At 34.9% G+C, this 20486-nt stretch overlaps 1 protein-coding gene across 1 annotated transcript; it reads right to left on the bottom strand.

Annotated features, from left to right (window-relative positions):
• Window positions 1–2033: 2033 nt before the first annotated feature.
• LOC103718510 (EH domain-containing protein 1-like) lies at window positions 2034–15117 on the bottom strand. Its single transcript, XM_008807373.6, has 16 exons — window positions 14649–15117; window positions 14450–14529; window positions 11242–11310; window positions 11089–11146; window positions 10905–10957; window positions 10769–10811; window positions 10623–10684; window positions 9780–9893; window positions 9522–9624; window positions 9367–9416; window positions 5436–5564; window positions 5113–5364; window positions 4895–4974; window positions 4461–4587; window positions 4226–4369; window positions 2034–2486 (listed from the first exon to the last, which is right to left on the bottom strand). The coding sequence occupies exons 1-16, from the start codon at window positions 14731–14733 to the stop codon at window positions 2301–2303; spliced, it is 1635 nt and encodes a 544-aa protein (XP_008805595.4). The 5' UTR covers window positions 14734–15117; the 3' UTR covers window positions 2034–2300.
• Window positions 15118–20486: the final 5369 nt, after the last annotated feature.

The raw sequence follows: 20486 nt of genomic DNA, 5'->3' as shown, positions 1-20486 counted from the left end.
CTCTCCCCCGCCGCCGTACCCCCTCCCTCTCCCTCACCCCCACGGTGGGGAGGTGCCGAAGAAGAGGAAGAAGGGTCTGTCTTCCCCTTCCTGCGGCCGCCGCTGGCCACGATGTCCCCATCACGGATGGATGGGGAGGTGCCGAAGAAGAGGAAGAAGGGGGCTCCCTCCCCCTTCCTGCGGCCACCGCCGGTCACGACTTGCCTCCCTCTCGCGTCTGCCACAGCCTAGCCCCTTTCCGACGTCGTCAGCCTCGTGGGAGGAGAACACTTCCCGGGGGGCTAGCTGCGGCCGCCGAGACTGCCGCAGACACCACCGGCCACAGCCCGGCCCCCTCCCGCCGCCGCCGCGGCCTACCCCCTTCGGCACCGTCGGCCGCGCAGGAGGAGAAGAAAGGAGAAAGGGGGAGAGGAAGGAAGAAGAAAAAGAAAAGAAATAAATAAATAAATAAATGCATACATAAATATTTATATAAATGAATTAATGAATAAATAAATATATTTCAATGAATAAAATAATAAATAAATAAATAGATAAATGCATAAATAAATATATATACGAATGAACGTATAAATAAATAAATAAATAAATAAAGCAAGTGGCAAATAATCTGATCTTTATAATATTGATAGGTACAATGAATTTGTCACCATTGCAAATAGTTAAGTAAAGAGATAATCTGTTAAAGAGATAAATGGTCATTAGAAAGATGAAAAATTAATTTACACTAATAATTATAATATTTTATATATTTATTGTTGTATTATACTATAAATATAATATTATATTACATTATATTATAATACATTAATATGTTATATTAAATAATTTAATATTATGTTATATTATGAGAGATTAATTTATACTAATAATTATATTATTTTATACCTTTATTATTATATTATACTATAAATATTATATTATATTACATTATATCATAATACATTAATATGCTATTTTAAATAATTTAATATTATGTTATATTATGAAAAATTAATTTATACTAATAATTAAAATATTTTATACTTTTATTATTGTATTATACTATAAATATAATATATATTACATTATATCATAATACATTAATATGTTATGTTAAATAATTTAATATTATGTTATATTATGAAAAATTAATTTACTCTAATAATTATATTACTATTATATTATGCTATGCAATGTCATATTACTATATAATAATAATAATATTTTATATTACAGTAACATTATACTATATCATATATTATGTATTAATATATGTTATGTTTTATTATGCTCTGTTGTATAATACTATGCAATGTCCTTTATAGTAATTTTATCATACAAAAGTACTTTCTTAGTTTGTTTATTAAATATATGTTAAAGTGCCACATCACTTGAGAAATGTAGACAGCAAACAACTTTTTATAATAGCTTTACTTCAGACAGCTCTATTTCCAACAGCTCTACTGCCAACCGCTCCCCCAAACAGAACCTTAGTCTTATGTTTCGCGGTTTAAATCATACTTGTGTAACTGTAATAGTACCATACTGAAAACCTGTTTGCTATGACACACAGATGATAGAACAGCCCTCTGGCAGCCAAAAAAGTCAACTACTTTATTTCCCAGCAAACTGACAACAAGCTACCAATGAATTGAAAGAGTAATCCAGCACTTCAACTGCATGTTTTACCTTGTTGAAGTACTAAACTAATCCTTCATACAGGCCAGCATGATCACCAACCGGCCAATCTTTGGTAGCTTGTCAAGTGCACATCAGCTGGTCATGGTAGTATATGAACCAGGTTATTTGAGCTGGCCAGCATACAGTTATGGTGACAAGATACCATGGTTTAGGAAATCTTGCATGCCAGGTAACCACACAAAGCAGAATCTGAGGCATTAGTCTCGCCCACAATGCAAACTTGGAAAATGCCAAAATAATATACAACCCTCCAAAACAACCTTAAGTAAACAGGGCAGCATGTGTAACAAGGCATATGAAGAGTGCATATCCAGGTCCAATACAAACATGTCATGCAGATGACCAGAAGATTTTTCAAGCAAACAGGTGCCCCAATTGATTTTTGACTAAATCCTTATCATTTGATACCATCCTTACCAAAACCACCAGAAGTCAAAATCCATGAATTGGACAGCCTTACAACATAGCCCTACAACAATAATCAACAATAATATGAAGAGAAGGCCAGAGCCATACATGGCTCTTATAGCATGAGTATACCATCACTGCTTCACTATTCACCATCTTCTGCTTTTCTCAGGAAGATGGCACCAATCAATCAGAATGATTACTTGCCATTATTCATATGGGTTTTTGAAGCTTCTCAAGAGTTCTGGAATCTCATATCCCAACATGTCATCCACGGTCTGTATCATTTTAGGCTTCAGCTTCTCAAACTTATCGATGCTGTAACCACTCAATACCTCCTTGAAGTGTTCAACATTAGGGAAATCCCCAGCTGGTAGATGAAACTCCCTTTGAACCTGTTTCAACAGATTTCAGATACTATGGCGCCCCCCTTTTCCAAACAGAGTTGCAGCTTCAAAGTTCAATCAAAACGCATGAAATAATATGCTGAAGGCATGCATAAATGTATTGACAAATGTGTAGTATTTAATTAAGTGCCCAAATTGATTTTCATTGTAAGAATTACCACAAAACTTAGCCAATAAACACAATAAGAGAGGCAGGAAGCTTATTTGCAAGTGTAAGGTCACCATATCAAACCCGCTAAATAAAAATATCCAAACCATGTTCATTACTTCCATAATATTAATGGGACCATGCAAATGATGCTAATCAACGTCTGATGCAGGAAATCGAAGTTTGATATATATATTAGGGACACAATTGTAGAATTTTTTATGTACCAGACATGCAATATAGAAACAAACTACAATAATATGCCAGCAGAAGAACAAAAAATCCACCATCATTGAGCTACCACTACAAATAAAATTTCAAGAAAGCATTTTCAAATATGCATCCAAGTAAGAGCTGTTCAAACTTTAAGACCAAGCACTAAATAAATAAGTGCTTGTCAGTTGTAACCAACAGAAATAACATCCAATAATTCCTTTGCTGGAGGAGGACAGCAATCAAATGAGGTTTATTTGGATTAAACCCTAGCTACACAAATTATTGAATCTAGCAACAATGTGAAAAATCATTATAATTTTATTGTTTCTCAAACCTTATTTTTCTAGTAACTTGTAAGAATCCCAAACCTCACTCAAAAAGGCTAACCAGAAACTATTATTTGAGTTCTTTGGTCTTGTATAAGTATCCAAGTCTATTAAGTGCATAGCTGATATGGGACTAAACACACACCTGCACGGATCCTCACATGCTCCCTTGGTTTAAGCCCCGGCATCCTCGCCAAGCTAAGGATCCAAATTCATGAAAATCCATTCATAAGCACTACAAATCCAATCATAAATACTATGATCGGCCTGTGGTCAGCCCCAATAGACCCATGTTGCAGTGTCCACTAGTCCATATAGGCTATAATTGCATTTGCTCCGATACCATTTATAACAATCCAAAATCTTAGTCAAAAAGGCCAGCCGGAAAGTATTATTTGAGTTCCTTGATCCTATATAAGTACCCAATATCTACCTTGTGGGACTAAACACATGCCCAAACGGATCCTTATATACTCATTCGTATGCATGCACACACGTATATATAAAACATTAACCCACCAGATCTCAAACAATGGTCACCCCTCTACTATTTAGAGAGATCTCAAGCTTGAGTCGGGATAGTCGAACTTCCACCATGTTTTCAGAAAAAGAAAGAACTGATTGTATTGGTCAATTACTATGCATTTGTCCTGCTGACATGCTAAGTTGAAGAAAATTCCAAACAGAAACACAATTTAGTGCAGCCGCATATTTAAATTGACTTGCAACATATTACATTATCAAATAAATTCAATAGCTTCCACATGGACATTTAGTTCCACGAGTATTTGATAATATTTCACCTGCTTGAGTCACCTTAAAAGCATGTTAGGACAGAAATAGCTAACATGCATTGGGGGGAAAACTGACAATTTTTTTTCAAAAAATTGCTCTTTCAGTTGTTCATACATGCTGTTCCATGCTTGCAGACACACACAAACACGCACATAGACATACATGTTCTTATGAATGTATGCATGTATTATATAACAATTTACATGTCTCTGTATAGAAAGATCACAAAAGAATTTTACTACCTTAGCAAACTCATCCTCCAGGTTATCAATGAGTCTTTGTTGTGCTTTAGCCTTTCCTATCATTGCAGGCATCTCCTTCTTTAGGTGGCTAATTATATAGGCATGAATCTTAGCTGCTCTTGCACGCTTAACAAATTCATTGATCTAAAGTGAACAAAAGAAGGTTTACTGAATCATTTTCATTGACCATTTTTTGAAAGAAAAAAAAAAAATCAATGATAAACAGAAAACTTACACGGCGATCACAAGCCTTCTTGGGAATATCTTTCAAATCAGAAAGGAGGTCATCTTGTTCCCTTTCAAAAAGTTCCTTTCCAATTGGACCAACAGCTGCTTCATTTATTGGTTTGTCATTGAATGAACTGTAAAATTCTCATTAGAAATAGTTTAACTTCAGTAATTTTTAAGCCAGTGAACTACAGAAACACATTGATAGTGTAAAACAACCTGCAATTCTAGGTATATTCTAATCAGATATGGCATGCATACTTTTAAGGCATGAAAATATTCTAGGAATATAATACTAAAAGCACTCTCCTAAATGAACAATAGATAAGTCATTAAACATCTAGCATTTCCCTTTTTAATAGATACTAAAAAGGAACATGTTTCTGCAAGAAAATAAACTGCATGAAATATATTAAAGATACAACTATATCAACAGCATACCCAATATACACACGCATAACTTCAGGGGTGTTCAAAACTTTCCCAAGCGACCACATTAACGCACCATAAACTCTCATTAGCTGCAATACAATAGCAAATGACATTTGACTATGTGTCCAATAAGATTGCATCAGGTAATAGCGAAAAAATGAGAACAAAGAGTCTGTAGAATTACTATATGATGACTAACAGATGATACAATAGACAAAATGCTTCACCTGCTGGGTGTCAACCTGGTCTGCCTTATTCAGAACTACACGTATTTTGTCATCATGGCCACGCAGAGATCCAATGACACGCTTGAACTCATCACTGACATCCAGTTTATGAGGGTCAAACAGAAGAAGAATAAGATCACACTTTGCTGCAAACCATGATGTAACACCAGTAAAATCATAGCTACGTTGGGTTCGTTGTTTTTCTCCAGAAAGAACCCCAGGTGTATCGACAAATGTGATGTGTTCCAGTAGCTTCAGAAATACAGGGTATAGTGAGTACCTAAGCTATAATGATTTTCCATCCAAACCAAGATAAATCATACCGGGTGGGGCATCTGTGAGCACTCAAACTTTGATAAAAATGCAGTTCCAAATGTAGTCAGACCACTGAAAGGCATGTCTGCTTGAACAGCAACAGTATTTCCAGGAATACTCCGTTCATCAGGTCCTGACTGAAGGGGGAAAAAATCTATTGAACTTAATCTATGATAAGGACCTTCATACTAACCGAGAAACTAAAAATTCATGTAAATACAGATCAGATCTATAAATATAGTGCATGCAAACTGTTGTGATTGTCATGGTTAAAAGCTTTAAAAATAGTTTAATAAGAATCCTTGAAAATGAACAGAGTTAAGAAGTAACCACAAACACTTGGACTTGTGACAGTAAGTATAACTTACACATTTATGTTGCCAACAATCCAGAGAAGAAGAAGAAGAAGAACAGCAGGAATACGAGAGAACAGTAAAAACTAGGAAAGAAATAAAATAAGTATAATAGTGATAAGAAGAAGAAGAAGAAGAAAGAAAAACAGAAGAGAATAGGGATAGAAAAAAGAGAAAGATAAGAAAGACCAAACCCGACCTAAAGAAACCCTTTCATTCAAATTGACTCATGTAAAATGCTTTTTTATTCAACATTGATAGACCATTTATAGACTTTACATGACTTGCTTTCCAAGCAAACTAGGACTCTTGATGGGCAAGTAACTAATCCTTAAAATATTTATGAAAAAATAAAATTCTAGATCGCATATAACCCTTTATAGAAAGATACCTAACAACCAAAAACCAAATCCTAATGATTTCAGGACCTATCCAACCCAGCATATAACTAATATATAAATCTTTTATACCAATTTCACTTAAAATATGACTCTAAAACTAATTCTAAAATTACCTAAAAAATAGTTCCAAGAAATACAGAAATGAACTACACTTGTTTTATTCACCATCATGCGCTTCTGCTGCAAGTGGTAAGCCTTGGAGCAATGGTAAAGTTGCTCCATTGTGACTTGGAGATATCGAAACAACAAAACATGCTCTCCAAATACAGTGGTAAGGCTGCATGCATCTCACCCTCCCCAGAACCTGCAATAGCAGAAGCCTAATGCACTTGGCTGCTCTTTTATTATTCGTTTCTGCTACACAAATCTCAATCTTGAGCTCTTCATGACATCACTCATAAGCTCGATCCACTATTGAATCTCCAAGATCTAATGATGAAGACCCATATAACAATTTCTCGCAAGCACATCGTTGGTTAGTTGGTATGATATCCATTGCTTGACAACCAGCAAGCTTTAGGCCATACTCCCAATAGAGATCTTCGTTAAGTCCAACAAATCGGCCAAGAATGGATCTTCATATTGCTCAAACCCCATCATTGCCTTTAGGGATGTTAAAATCTCACCATGAGTGCTTTTCATACAAGTATTCATCATTGTGATCTTTTACTTTCAAAATACCTAGTAGATCATCATATATAGCATCCTTAATCAATAAATCTTCAATTGCAACATTTTTGCATGATGGAACTTTGATTATTTGCTCTTCACATTCAAAAGCTTCGATTGTAAGCTCTTCATGAAGTGTTTCTTGAGCTTCCTCATTCTCATAACTCTTGATCTGTTGTTCATCTTAGAGAGCTTTTCAATGCCTGAAGCCAGTACAGCTTTTTGCAATGTATCAGTTACTGACATCACATCATTGTTGATAGATGTCAACCTATCATCCATCTAACAAAAGAACTTCTCATGCTTGACATGCTCATGAAGATCAATTTAAAACTCAACTCCTCATTTGATTACACAATGAAAGGTGAAAAAAACAAAGAGAATAGAAAGAGATCAAGAAAAAAAACTAGAAGAATGGAGCAAGACTTTTTAGCTCTAATACCAAATTAATGTAGGACAGCAAGGGGTTAAAACAGTTTAAAGCTTATTCCAACATAGATCTGATTTAATATGCTATAGAAAATCAATCTGCAGTGCCAACAATCCAGCGAAGAAGAATAGCAGCAGAAATAAGAGAATAGTAGAAAGTTGGAAGAAATAAGGTGAAGTAATAAGTGAAGAAAAAGATGACGATGATGAAGAAGAAGAAGAAAGAAAGAAAGAAAGAAATAGAAAAGAGAACAGGGATAGGAAGAGAGAGAGATAATATAGACCTAAAGAAATACTTTCATTCATTCAAAACAAATAATGTCTAAAGCTTTTCTGTTCGACCCTAATGGACCCCCTTGTAGACTTTACAAGACTTGCCTTCCAAGCATACTAGGACTCTTGATAGGCAAGTAACTAATCCCCAAAGTATTTTCTGAAAAAAAAATTGGAAGGGCTGGTAACCCTGTACAGAAAGATGCCTAAAACAACCAAAATTCAAATTGTAATCATTTCATGCCTTGTCCAACTCGATATAAAAATAATATAAGGCTATTTTACACCAATATCACTTAAAATATGATTTTAAAAGCCTAAATAAAGTTTCAAAACTACAAAAAAAAAAAAATGAACTTTACTATTTTATAAGCCATCTGGTCTTAATTGTAGTAATGGTCAGTTTCAGCTATGCATTCCACATGTTCCATGTTCATGTACTAGAATTTGCATGCAACCATATCATTCACCATATAGAAAATTTTTTGAGACAATTTATTTCAATTAATAGGACAAATGACTGTCAAAAGATTTCAAACTTTTAGCCGAAAACCAAAATGTTCTAGCTAAAACAGATCAGTTTCAGCTAGGAACCAAGTTAAAACTGGTCCTCAAGCTTCGATGAGTTTTGGTCAATTTCAGCCAAAACTAGTTATATCCACCATCCTCAAGTTTAAAACAAGTCCTCAAGCTTCTAGAGGTTTAAGAAGCTATAATATACAGGAGAAAGGGTCTATGGAATAGATAGTGTCCTCCATAAGCTGGCTTCAAAGATCTGAGCTGGAATCTCAAGATCTCTTAATGATCTCAATTGAGCAATGAAAAAAATGAGCAGTAACAGTTAAGAACATTAATCTGTGCTTCAAGGGTATTTTATGAGCAAAACAAGGATATGATGCTAGAGTGATAGGCAAGATATGTGGTCCTTAAATCATCTTCACCATCTATTGGCTGTTCTTTTTCTTATCCATTGTTTATGCAGATTAGATTATTTAAAAAAATTTGGATTAATGAGCAGACGTTACACTCGTTTAAACAAGAGTGCTTTTTCCATATACTACCTTATATTACATTTTTCAATTGCTTTTGGAGCTTAAAGGAATTTGTCGAGCTGTTGAATTTTGAGGGCAGGAGGTGGGTTTCATACTTCCTTTTTGTTAAAAGGCTGCATGGCAAGAGCTAAGCTGTTGAAGCTGATTGCTGGTAGCAACTTTCTGGTGCCCGTTAAGTAATTCTGCATATACCAGTATCTGAGCAATCTGAGCAAGGTTCTAAATCCTCTCCTCCTATATTAAGAAATTTATATGTGTGCCCTACTTTTTAGGATGCAGGGAATTATCTAGCAAAATGTAAAGAAACCAGCACATAGTGTCCTTTGCGATATAAAAGCTGATGCCGTAAACCTACAATCCATTCTAGAGGGAGCAAACTGCTAGCTAGCTCATAGTGTCCTTTTCTGGACTCCTGAGTTGCCTCTCTCATCCTTCTCCACTCAAATACATGCATAGCACGTGTCAAGTTCTAATTCTCTACGATTTGCAACATATGGTACGCTTACTAATAAAAACAAACATCTCGCCCTAACTTGGAACAGATGGCAGCCTATTTTATGACAACAACAAGTTCACATTCATATCCAGTCAATAAGAGAATAAAACCAAATAATAAGAATAATTTGGTCATGATACACGATCATTGCATAAACTACCGAATTCTCTAGCTTTTGATATCAAATTTTAAGAACAAAGCGGGGAAAAGAACCATAATAGAATATCAATAGCAAAAAATATATTCCCATATAAGATTTCATATACCATGACAACAACAAATCGATCAGTTGTAGGCTCTGGTCCAATATGAGCACCTGCATAAATTGTTGGAAAAGGTAAGTGGGAATATGCAACTATGGTTCACTATGACAAATAAATAGAAAAACTAACAGAAAGAATAAACAGATAGTGGAGCAAACCTGGGTAGCTGGATCTTAATAAATGTTTGATGAACGTTGTTTTTCCAGTAGAATATTGTCCCAATAACATAACCATCGGCTTTGCATCAAAATCACTATTTGTCTACAAAAGAAACCAAAATGAAGCATGAGACAAACCTGTTTCTAGATCATGTCACAATGATATGTCAATAAAGCATTTCTAGTTACCATAGCCATGATCTGATATCTAAATGGCAATAATATGGTATTTGGACTGTAAATATGATTCTTACGCACCAACAATGGGGAAGCAAAATCATTGAATCGGTAGGTAACTTCCAAAGGCTTCAGCTTTTCAATATATAATCTCTTCAACCCATCAATAATTGAAGTAACTGAGCACAGAGGTATCTGATATCAAATGCATAATCATAATGTTAGTTTACAAGGCCAAAAATTAGGAATGATTCTCCAAGCATCAAATATTAAGTCATGCAATGATAAACATCACAGGGGATGTTATTTATCCTCAGTGCTGTCTTCAACTAGGGTGCCACACTCAACATTCCTATCATTATTATTATGAAATATAATGCTATTCAAGTTGCGAACAATCCATTTCACACAAGCAAAAAAAGCAAGTCAACACCAATTGTCATTTGATTTATAAAACACTTTATTCCTAAATCCACAGCTCATCTGTCACTAAACTACTAGATAGCACATAGATTTATTCATAAGCAGCCATGCAAACACAAGCAATATATTGCACAAACTCTTCATCTTGTATTGCTGGTTTGACAGTGTAGATATATAATTGTATATTGGTGTATTGTGCAAGTACATTTGCAACAAAATCTAACAGGTTTAGAGCTTACTGCACCACATGGAGATTCAGTTGTTTTCAAAGCCCATGTACAAAGTGAGAAAGACTAACCAAATTGCTTTCACAACAAAAAATAAGTTCTTGAAGTCTTAACTGAACCACATAGAAATCCAATTAGGAGAAGAATCTACGATGTCCAAAAATCTATCTATCCCTGCCAAAATTGTAGATCGAAAGGACCAAAACTACCATGAAGACATCATACTTAGAGATGGAAAAGGGAAGGAAGAGAAAGACATGGGCAAATGTAATACCTTCTTTGCTGATTTCGAGCTAAACCACTGAGTTGTTAATGAAACTTGGGGCTGAGAACTTACTGCATCAGAAACAATTTGATAGTTATATAATTGTTCGACTAGCTATTCATCTCTAACTCCATTAAACACAATAAGTTCCGTACCATCAGGATCAGGATTGCTTTTCTTGGGTGAAGGCTTAGTTTTCTAGAAAGCAAACAATAAACAGCACGTTTAACATTAGCAAATCAATTTGAAAACTTTAGTTGTACATGGTGTTAAAAAAGGAATGACACTTACAGCTAACAGAATATCCAAACCCTCCATCACTGGAGGTTTCAAGCTATCCAATTCTGCAGTCACAAAATTATGTGTGTCCAGGTTGCATAAAAAGATCAGCATGCTTGTAGAGAAGTACTAAGTCAGTTCTAATAGTTTAATCTAAAAATTTTAGCTGATTATTTTTCTCTCCTTCACTGTTCACCTGAATGAGTGAGGGCATCCTGGGTAATCTCGTTCCCTGCCTGTGCTAGTGAAACAAGCTGTCCAATTCATAAAGCAACTAGCAATTAGGGAAAATTAAGTCTATGTTTTTGCCAATATGAATGCATATCATGAAACAATATGAGGTAAAAACCTGCATTGCTGCAATGAACTCATTTAATCCAAGGAAACCTTGTCGTTTAGAGTCCGCAAGGGCCCAGACCTTCAGGCAAATTTCAGCAGCAAAATATCAATGCAAAAATATATGGTCACATAGTGAAGAAAATGATCACAAACTACTGATGATCGTGAATAAAGAAATGAATTACTGTGAGACTTTGGCATGTGGAATAAGTGATTCCAGTAAATATAAATACAAAGAATAAGCCTTTTTCCCAGTTGAACAAGGTAAGATATTAATGAGCTCCTATTAATCCATTTCACAGAAAAAATGATCAGAAATGTGCTTGTACGCAAGTAAGCTATTTCCAAATAAGCAACAAAAAAAAAAAAAAAAATCTGAGTAGCACATAAAAGTAGTTGAAGAAAGATTCAACCATTGAGACTAGGTAGCCAGTCCAATGATCTGTTGCAGTATTTGAAGATGAGGGGTTACCACGAGCACATTTGGCCTTATGACACAGGCTAGTAGTTTTGAATGTGCAGACTACAAGCCAAATGAATTTTAAGGGCAAAAACAAGAGCATGGAAACTGTATCAACCTAAATGTGAGGTAAAATAGTTGTAGTTAAAAAGGTTGTGTGGTATTCTCATCAGGTCAATGACCAAATTCCTCGTAAGCCAGCTCAGGTTGATGCCCTCCTCTCGTAAGCTTTGGAGTTTTTATTGATATTCTAAATTTGTACAAGCCTCGTGACTGAATTAAGGATAATACATGCATTATCATGTCAAAGCTTTGTCCTCATTAAAGCTTTGTTACTCAAGGACCACTTAATTCTAACAATCATTAGGATCTAGCAACTAAAATTTTTGATTAAGATCAAGAGAATGAGAGGGCTTTTATGCCCTGCAGAAGAAAGTTTTGTGATGTAATTTAAATTTGTAGCAACCATGCAGATCGAGAGATGCAAGATTTAGAATTGCCAAATTTCATCTTCTCCAACATTATTCTACATCTTTTTTTTTTAGGAGACAATTGTACTTCTGGAGTTTGATTATATATTACCCTGTACTTTCTTTGTTTTGCTTTGGTATTTTTTTGAGTTCTACCTCACTTCTTGAAGAACCCTTGTCTCTACCTAATCACCTTTCCAACATATGCCAAACTATGTAGCTCTTACCATTATGAATCACAAGTAGTCAAGATCTCTCTGTATTATTATTGCTTCCCAACAAAGTTTTTAATCTTTTCCCCTCCTTCAAGTTCATTTCACAATTTTTTTATCCTGCTTCAACTAGTTTTCGATATTTTGTGTTCTTTTAGCCATTTTATTCTATCTTGCTTCACTCTCCACCTCCATATTTTGTCTGCATTCACTTTCTTGGCATCTTTTGCTTCTGAGGTATCACTTTTTCTCCGCCAATTTGTCATGGTACTAATTGCACCAATGTTTGATTGTCTTTTTTGAAAATAATATGAGATTAATTGCCTCCAACTATGTCGATCAGCCTCCATCCATGGTAGTGCACCTGATAGGTCAAGATAGGCACTGCCCATTGACGGAGCATACCCCTTCCAATAAAGTGGTCATTGTATGAGAGTTTTGCACTAGTGGTAATCAGTTGAGTGATGAGCCTTTAAAATTTTGATAGAGTCACCAGCCTTAAGTTTCATGTCCTCGGCTTCTTAACCATCCTAAAGGATGACAAAATTAAGAAAAGGCACTGTACTTTTCATAAAATTGGTCCGAGTAACTTAGGGCCTTGTTTCTATTAATCTTGTCCATCTATGAATCTCTATGCGCTAGTGGAGTGTGGAAAGGGTTAATCTGATACGCATGAATACAAGTAGTTTTAAAGGGTACATCAAAATTTCTAAGGGCATAACATGACTTAGGACATAGCCAAAATAAGAACATTACTTCAGCCATTGTGTCTACCCTAAATACGAAATCAAGACCATTTATACTAACACTTGTCATAAATGAACCTACACATAACAGTAATCATTGAAATGAGAACATGGTTGGACACAAAATTGGAATCATGTAGGAAAATAGTAAAGGATTGGCAGGACTAGACAAAGCATGAAGAATGTCAACAAGGCCACAGTTAAAATTATGACAACAAGTTCCGCATATGTGATTTTTTTTTCATGAAGATGAAATAAAAAGTTGGACTGCACTGGATGTTTATGGTTATGGATCCTATGTCGATTATAAGAATACAGAAGAGATGACCAAAGAGATCCATCAGTAAGGTGGATGAAAAGAGTTGTTCCTACGTTACGTGACTGCCTGAATACCATCAATATTTAGAGATATGAGACGACAATAAAACCTAAATTGATATGTTGGGCAATAAAGAGGATGGGGGTACATGAGATGTGCATCTCATTGACAAAAATGTTAAGGTAAATACTTGTAGAAACCAAGATAATTAGTTTTAAAATGAGTGCATTCGAGGACGCATAAGAATTGGAACCAATTCACCGCCATCAGGTGAAGGACCAACCAAGATGCATGTACATGAGATGAAGACATGACAGTACCATGGAAGGAAATTTGTCTTGAGTATGTTCAAAAAGTTAAAAAAAGGATAGGAAGAATCAGAATGTATCCCTTAAACCAAACAAATGGCGAGAGCTCAAAAAATTGACATTTTTTAGTTATAGCAAAATTTGTTAATCATGTTTATGGTTGCTTTCCTCTTGATTAGTTTGTCTTCTTTTTTCTTCTCAAAATGTCAAAAAGGAAACGCCATGTCTTACAAGCGTATAATTTTTTCACCATTCCATTATATTCCTATACATATTATGAAATCGACTTCAGATGCCTGATATTACTCGTAATCATATTATCTTCGAGCAACATAGAAAAGAGAACCGTGCAGCTCTAAATTTTGAACACTCTGTATCCAAGAAGAAGCAAGAAGAGTGCATCATACTCCAAGAATATCAAACTTTCCCGAAATTGCCCATTATAAAAGAACTGCCTGAATTACAACATACAAACTTCAAAATAGGAGACAATGTAAGAAGAAGCAACAAGTATAATGGGAAATTTTTTTGAAATTTAATAACAACAACAACAATAACAAAGCGCTAAGTTAATGAAACAAAATGGAACTGCATTAGCAACATCAACGGCAACAGAGATAGAGGAACGATAATTAACCCTATATAAGAAGAAAGAAAGCAGGAACAACAGGGGATCTAATTGAAACAAAAAAAAAAGAGTAACCTGTTTAAGTTCGGCGCGGGATAGCTTGGACATGGCGAAAAATTTGATGGCATCGTTTCCCGTGATCCGCCCATCCCCATCTATTCCAGTGATAAAACCATAACGATTTTTTATACATTAAAAAAAATTCCTCAAGAGGCGGTGGTTTGAAAACCCTGAAAAAGGTAAAGAAGATCAAGAAAGACGGTAAGGAGTAGACCTGAATCGGCGGCAGAGAACCACTCCTTGTAGATCTTCTGATGCTCTCTCGAACAAGTACCGATCGGAGACGAGACGATATCCATTAGATCAACAGAGAGAGAGAGAGAGACGATCGGGATACTGCCAGAGCAGTGCACAGTTTTTTTGGGTGGGGGAGTGGAGGGTGAGGGGGGATGGTCTTAACAGCGTCGGCGATCTTTGAAAGATGGGCCGTTCGATTTGAATTTTTTTAACCTCTCGGTGGAGCGTCGGCAGATGCGGCGGCCGATGCAAAACGTTAAGCGGGATCCTGGGTCGGGACTTGGGAGGGAACTGTTGGGTAGAATTTCTTTTCGTTTTGAGGAGGGAGCGCCCTCGGTGACGCCCAGGCCCAATGATACCCCACCGGACGACTGATAAGACTTCAGTTCACGCCGCACTTCAGGGGTCAAGCACGCCCCACGCGGGGATTAATGGCTCGTTGGCTCGCATCGTAAAACTTCTCGATTCCTCATCTACCCTCGTCAATTTCCAGTATCTTCCAAAAACGTTGATAATGATCCAGGGAGAACTATTGATTCAAAATTCAAAACGGCAGGCGGAAAAAAATGGAAAAGAAAATCGACTCGCCGTCGTTTGTCCGTCTACTCCGGCGCAGAACTTTACCGGGAAAATGGCAAAATTTTAAAAAAGTTTTTTTATCACCCCCCCCCCCCCCCAAAAAAAAAAAAAAATCACAGTCACAATAGCTTTCTTTTATCATGAGAGAAAATATAAAATATTTTTTTTATAAATATCCTTTTAAATATTAAATTTTATATGAATATTCTTCTAAAATTGATATTTACGTGCATATCTTCGTCAAATATTTGTTTTGCTATTTTATTTTTTTATTCTTATTTTTGCATATGTATCAATACCATCTAACGTTGTTCAAAAATTAACGATTTTAAATTAAAATAACTAAAATATTTTTTTTGGATAAATGTGCATGAAAATATGGGGTAATTAATCACCGGTCCATTTATTGACGAGTCTCTAATGTTTAATCCCTGTTGACTGGTTGTTTAACAATCAGTCCAGCCATATTTCAATACTTTATTATGAGATGAAAATGCCCCATACGGATATTTTAATCCCTCTTGCTTTATCTCCCATCTCACCGGAGAAGAGAAAGAAAAAAAGGGGGTCGGGCCAGCCCCGGCCGGCGTCGGCCACGGCCCGACCCCTTCCGAGCGGGGGCCCGGCCCCCTTCCGACGCCGGTGGCATTGCGGGAGGAGAAGAAAGAAAACAAAAGAAGAAGGAAAGAAGAGAAGAAAATAAAAGAAAATAAAAGAAAAAAAGAAAAGAAGAAAAAAAGAAAAAAAGAAAAAATAAATAAATAAATACATATATATATATATATATATATATATGAATGAACGAAAAGAAGAAAAAAAAGAAAAGAAAGAGAAGGAAAGAAAAAGAAAAAAAGAAAAAAAAAAGAAAAACAAATGAAAGAAAAAGAAGAAAAAGGAAAGAAAAAGGAAGAAAAGGAAAGAAAAAGAAGAGAAAGGAAAGAAAAAGGAAAAAAGGAGAAGAAAAAGGAAAGAAAAAGAAGAGAAGGAAAGAGAAAGAAGAAAAAGGAAAAAAGGAAAAAAAGGAAAGAAAAAGAAGAAAAAGGAAAGAAAAAGGGAAAAAAGGGGGAAAAAAGAAGAAAAAGGGAAGAAAAAGAAAAAAAAGAAAAGAAAAAAAGGAGAAGAAAGAGGAAAGAAAAATAAGAGAAGGAAAGAAAAAGAAGAAAAAGAAGAAAAAGGAAAAAAAAAAGAAGAGAAGGAAAGAAAAAGAAGAAAAAGGAAAAAAAATGAAAAAAAGAAGAAAAAGGAAAGAAAAAGGAAAAAAAGGAAAAAAAGAAGAAAAAGGAAAAAAAAAAAAGAAAAGAAAAAAAAGGAGAAGAAAAAGGAAAGAAAAAGAAGAGAACGAAAGAAAAGGAAGAAAAAAAAGAAAAAGGAAAGGAAAAGGAAAAAAAAGAAAAGAAGAAAAAAAGGAAAATAATGAGTGAGCCAAGACTTACCCTAGCATGGCGCATAGTTGATTAAGCTTGAAACACACTTAATTAACCTATGCACCCACTTAATTAACCCTAAAATACAGTTTTCTGTTCTGTGCACACAATTTGTTGTTTCGTGCACGCAGGTATAGTTTCTCTGCAGACATTTAAGTTAAGTAATCTGATTTTTGTAAAATGTTTCGAATCAATTACAATGATATGGTAGATACTTAGTATAGGTTGTTTTTGTGTGCCAAGTCTTACCTTAGCATAGCGCATAGTCGATTAAACTTAAAACATGCTTAATTAACGATGACACATACTTAATTAACTCCGAAATACAGTTTTCTGTTCTGTACACACAGTTTACTGTTCCCTGTACACAGGTATGGTTTTCCTGCACACAGTTAAGTTAACCATGTTATATTATCTGTATACCAAGCTTACTAACCTAACTGCCACTCACTCATTATTTTTCTTTTTTCTTCTTTTCTTTCTTTTCCTTTTCTTCTCTTCTTTTTCTTTCCTTCTCTTCTTTTTCTTTTCTTTTTATTCTTTTTCTTTCCTTTTCTTTTCTTGATATTGATAGATATAGTAGAAGAAAAGACAAAAAAAAGAAGAAAAAGAAAAGAAAAAGAAGAAAACAAAAAAAAGAAGAAAAAGGAAAGAAAAAGAAGAAAAGAGAAAAAAGAAGAAAAAGGAAAGAAAAAGAAGAAAAAATTAATTTCAAAATTTTATTTTTTTAATTAAAATAAATATGATTTTTATTAACGGTACTAGAAGAACCGTTATATCATAAGCATTTATACAGAATACAAAAATAAATATAATTTTTTAAAAGATATTTATATATTTAAATTTTTAAAAAAAATATTTATGAAAAAAAAACCGTATACATATATCAGCAAGTTCACCGGATCTTCACTCGCTATCACCGGCTGCCGCTTGCCGGGACGGGCGGAGGGCAGCCGACTTTCCGTTTCCTTTTTCCTGTTTGCCTACCCAGCCGAGCGTGGAAGAACTTTATTCAGGGCTAATCTACGGGTCGCACCGGATCAAAATCGTGCACGGTCGCACGCCTAAAACGCGTGCCCTACCCTGACGTGCGAAGGGCCAAGACGGACGGACAGCGGAGCGGCAGCCAAGCTTTTACTGCCGTCCCGCGTTAAATGCCAAAAATGGATGTGGCACTCCACTCGGTTGACAGCACATCTTTTTCTTTTCTGCCCACCGTTTGCGATGGCCTTTCCAACCGTAGCTGTTACGCGGGGCTCGCACCGTAACTGGATACAAGCATAACTCGCTAGTCGAAACCGTGTCCTAGACCCCTACTTTTTCTCCATGATCATATTTTAAAATGCGCTGGACTACCTAAAGAATGCACGAGTCCAATAGCCCATATCTCATCCATTTGTGAGACAACTTATTTATGAACCGTGGATTTAATCATAGTTAGGCACCAATAATAATAGAATGAGTTTAGAATATCCAAAAAAAATTAGTATAATGATCTGCTCTAACAACATAAAATTATGGCCAGCAATTTATGACACGACCTACGTACCTAAGCCGGCCTGACCTGCCTAACTCCACCCACTAGGTTCATGGGTCAGATAAGAGTTAGCCGATCTCGATCCGCTAATGGGTCAGGTTAAGTTTGGATTAAAACCCTTTTGATAAGTTTGGTCATGAAAAGAATAATTCTAATTATTTTAAAATATATATGAGTAAATATGGAATTAAAATATATATTATAAATGAGTCTATGGATTGATCCAATGGCTCATAATTGAAAGGAGAGATGAGGAATAGCACGGACAATCTAAAAACCATAAAATAATACCCTACTAATTCAATATAACTCTCAAAATTAAATGGTTTGGGGCTTTAAATGAATCAACAGATTCTTTGCGGGCTCAAGTTTGGGTCAAAAATTTTTGACTCTTTGGGTCAAATCAAAAGGCCCCGATATATAAGCTCAATCTGAACCCTACCTAATATTGATTGTCATCCCTGCAAAAAATTCAACTTATAGGGCAATATATTTGCATTCCCACTTTTCCCGTTACATGATTGCTCTAGGCCCAAGGAGAACACAAATTCTTATAAAGAAGAATTAAAATCTCAAAGAAACTTATTTAAGCATGAAAACTATGATAATATGACTTTTTCTCATCTATATTATTTTTTTAAAAAAAATAAAGAAATGATGAATTACATTTAAAGTTTGTGAGTTTGAAATATATCTAAATTTTGAGGAGTATAAGATATATGCTTTCATTGTAAATTCACCATAACAAATTCATACTAGATAATTTTGTGGCTCAAAGATGATGAAAAATCTTTAGTTATATATTACATATCTGATTCAATATAACTAGAAACACAGAAATGCACAAACACACATGCAAACCATGCCTCTGGTAAATACAATCTCTTTTAAAATGTCTCTTCTTAATACCATTTAAAAGGTTTTGGAAATAAGTAGGAGAGTGAAACTAAATATATGGCATACTAATTGTATGACTGGTTTTATAATTTTCATTTCTAAAAACTAATTTCCCCCCTGAATTTTATTAATTTAGCACATCATATTGGCTATATTGAACTCTTTGCTATATTGTGGCATACAGATATTGTAGCACTTCATTATTATTTGTCTTTGCCTAAAGTAAACATGTATGTCAATATTTTTGGATATCTTTGCCTTGAGATCTAAATAGACGACATATGTAACATATTTACTGGAACCAAATATATTTCAAAAATCTGATAACTCTTTTTTTCATTACCACTTGTCTCATACTTAAAGTCGAGGGGTCAAGAAACCTCTAAATATTTATCATTCAGCAAAAGAATTATTTTTGACATGGTCTAAGGATGTATTAATAACCATACCATGTATGAACATTCCATAAGAATAAGTTTTATTAGTATGCATACAATGTGGTGACTCAACTATAGGTCTCCAAGGCTGGATTGGCTGGCTCCCCACATATTTGCTATCTACAGAACTATAAAACTTGCATCATTCTAATTCATGTATTGCTCTATCTCCATGGAATAGGAACAACAAAGCTGAAACAACCACAAGTGAAAGTAATGTTTTTGGAGTGAATAGATAAGATAACCTGGAAAGGGATATTCAAATGTAGTCTTTGTGCATTTTCTCACATAATTGCTAATGCAAAGGAGCCGATAAAAGGAAAAGAAAAGGAATACTTAGGATTAATATAGAATGTCAAGCATTGTAAAAGATAAAAACTAGAAGTCTAAAATTAAACTCTAATATGATAGAAAACTTCTGAAAGGGAGCCATCAACAAAAATTTTGTGATAGAATAAACTAAAAACAAGAACCGGATATGCAATCTCATAAAAATTCAATTGAGCAAGATGTCTGACCAATCTTCACACTACTTTTAAATGGCCACCCATGAATTTACATAACAAAGCAAGAGATTGGCAGTCTAGAATTAATATGAAAAGCCAAGTATTTTGTCAACGAAAAAAAATCTAACTTTTAATATAAAAAGTTAATATGAAGAATTAACATAACAAGAGATCCAACTTTTAAAGGAGACCAATGATAAATTAATATATTAGGAAAACTAAAAGAAAAGGAGATTGGATGCCTCATCCCAAAGAATTCCAATAGAGCAGGATGTCCAACCAATCTCTATCCTAAGTCTAGATTACATATTGATGATTTCGTAAACGACAAAGAGACTAACATAACTAGCATTAATATAGATGGCCAAATGTTGGAAATAATGAAAAAATCCTAAGAGTAATTCCGACAAGATATAACCTTTAAAGGAGAACAAA

Source organism: Phoenix dactylifera, chromosome 2 (assembly GCF_051530095.1).
Source record: "Phoenix dactylifera cultivar Ajwa chromosome 2, Ajwa_hap1_PhDact_Kaust_v1.1, whole genome shotgun sequence".
NCBI lineage: Eukaryota > Viridiplantae > Streptophyta > Magnoliopsida > Arecales > Arecaceae > Phoenix > Phoenix dactylifera.
This window is presented reverse-complemented; position numbering and strand designations above follow the sequence as displayed.

Excerpts from the sequence above, each read along its gene's own strand:
- LOC103718510 (XM_008807373.6), bottom strand. The coding sequence starts at position 14,733 with ATGGATATCGTCTCGTCTCCGATCGGTACTTGTTCGAGAGAGCATCAG. Across the intron at positions 9,894-10,622 it reads GCTCGAAATCAGCAAAGAAG|ATACCTCTGTGCTCAGTTAC; the intron begins GTATTACATTTG and ends ATTTGATATCAG. Across the intron at positions 5,565-9,366 it reads ATCGATTTGTTGTTGTCATG|TCAGGACCTGATGAACGGAG; the intron begins GTATATGAAATC and ends TTCCCCCTTCAG.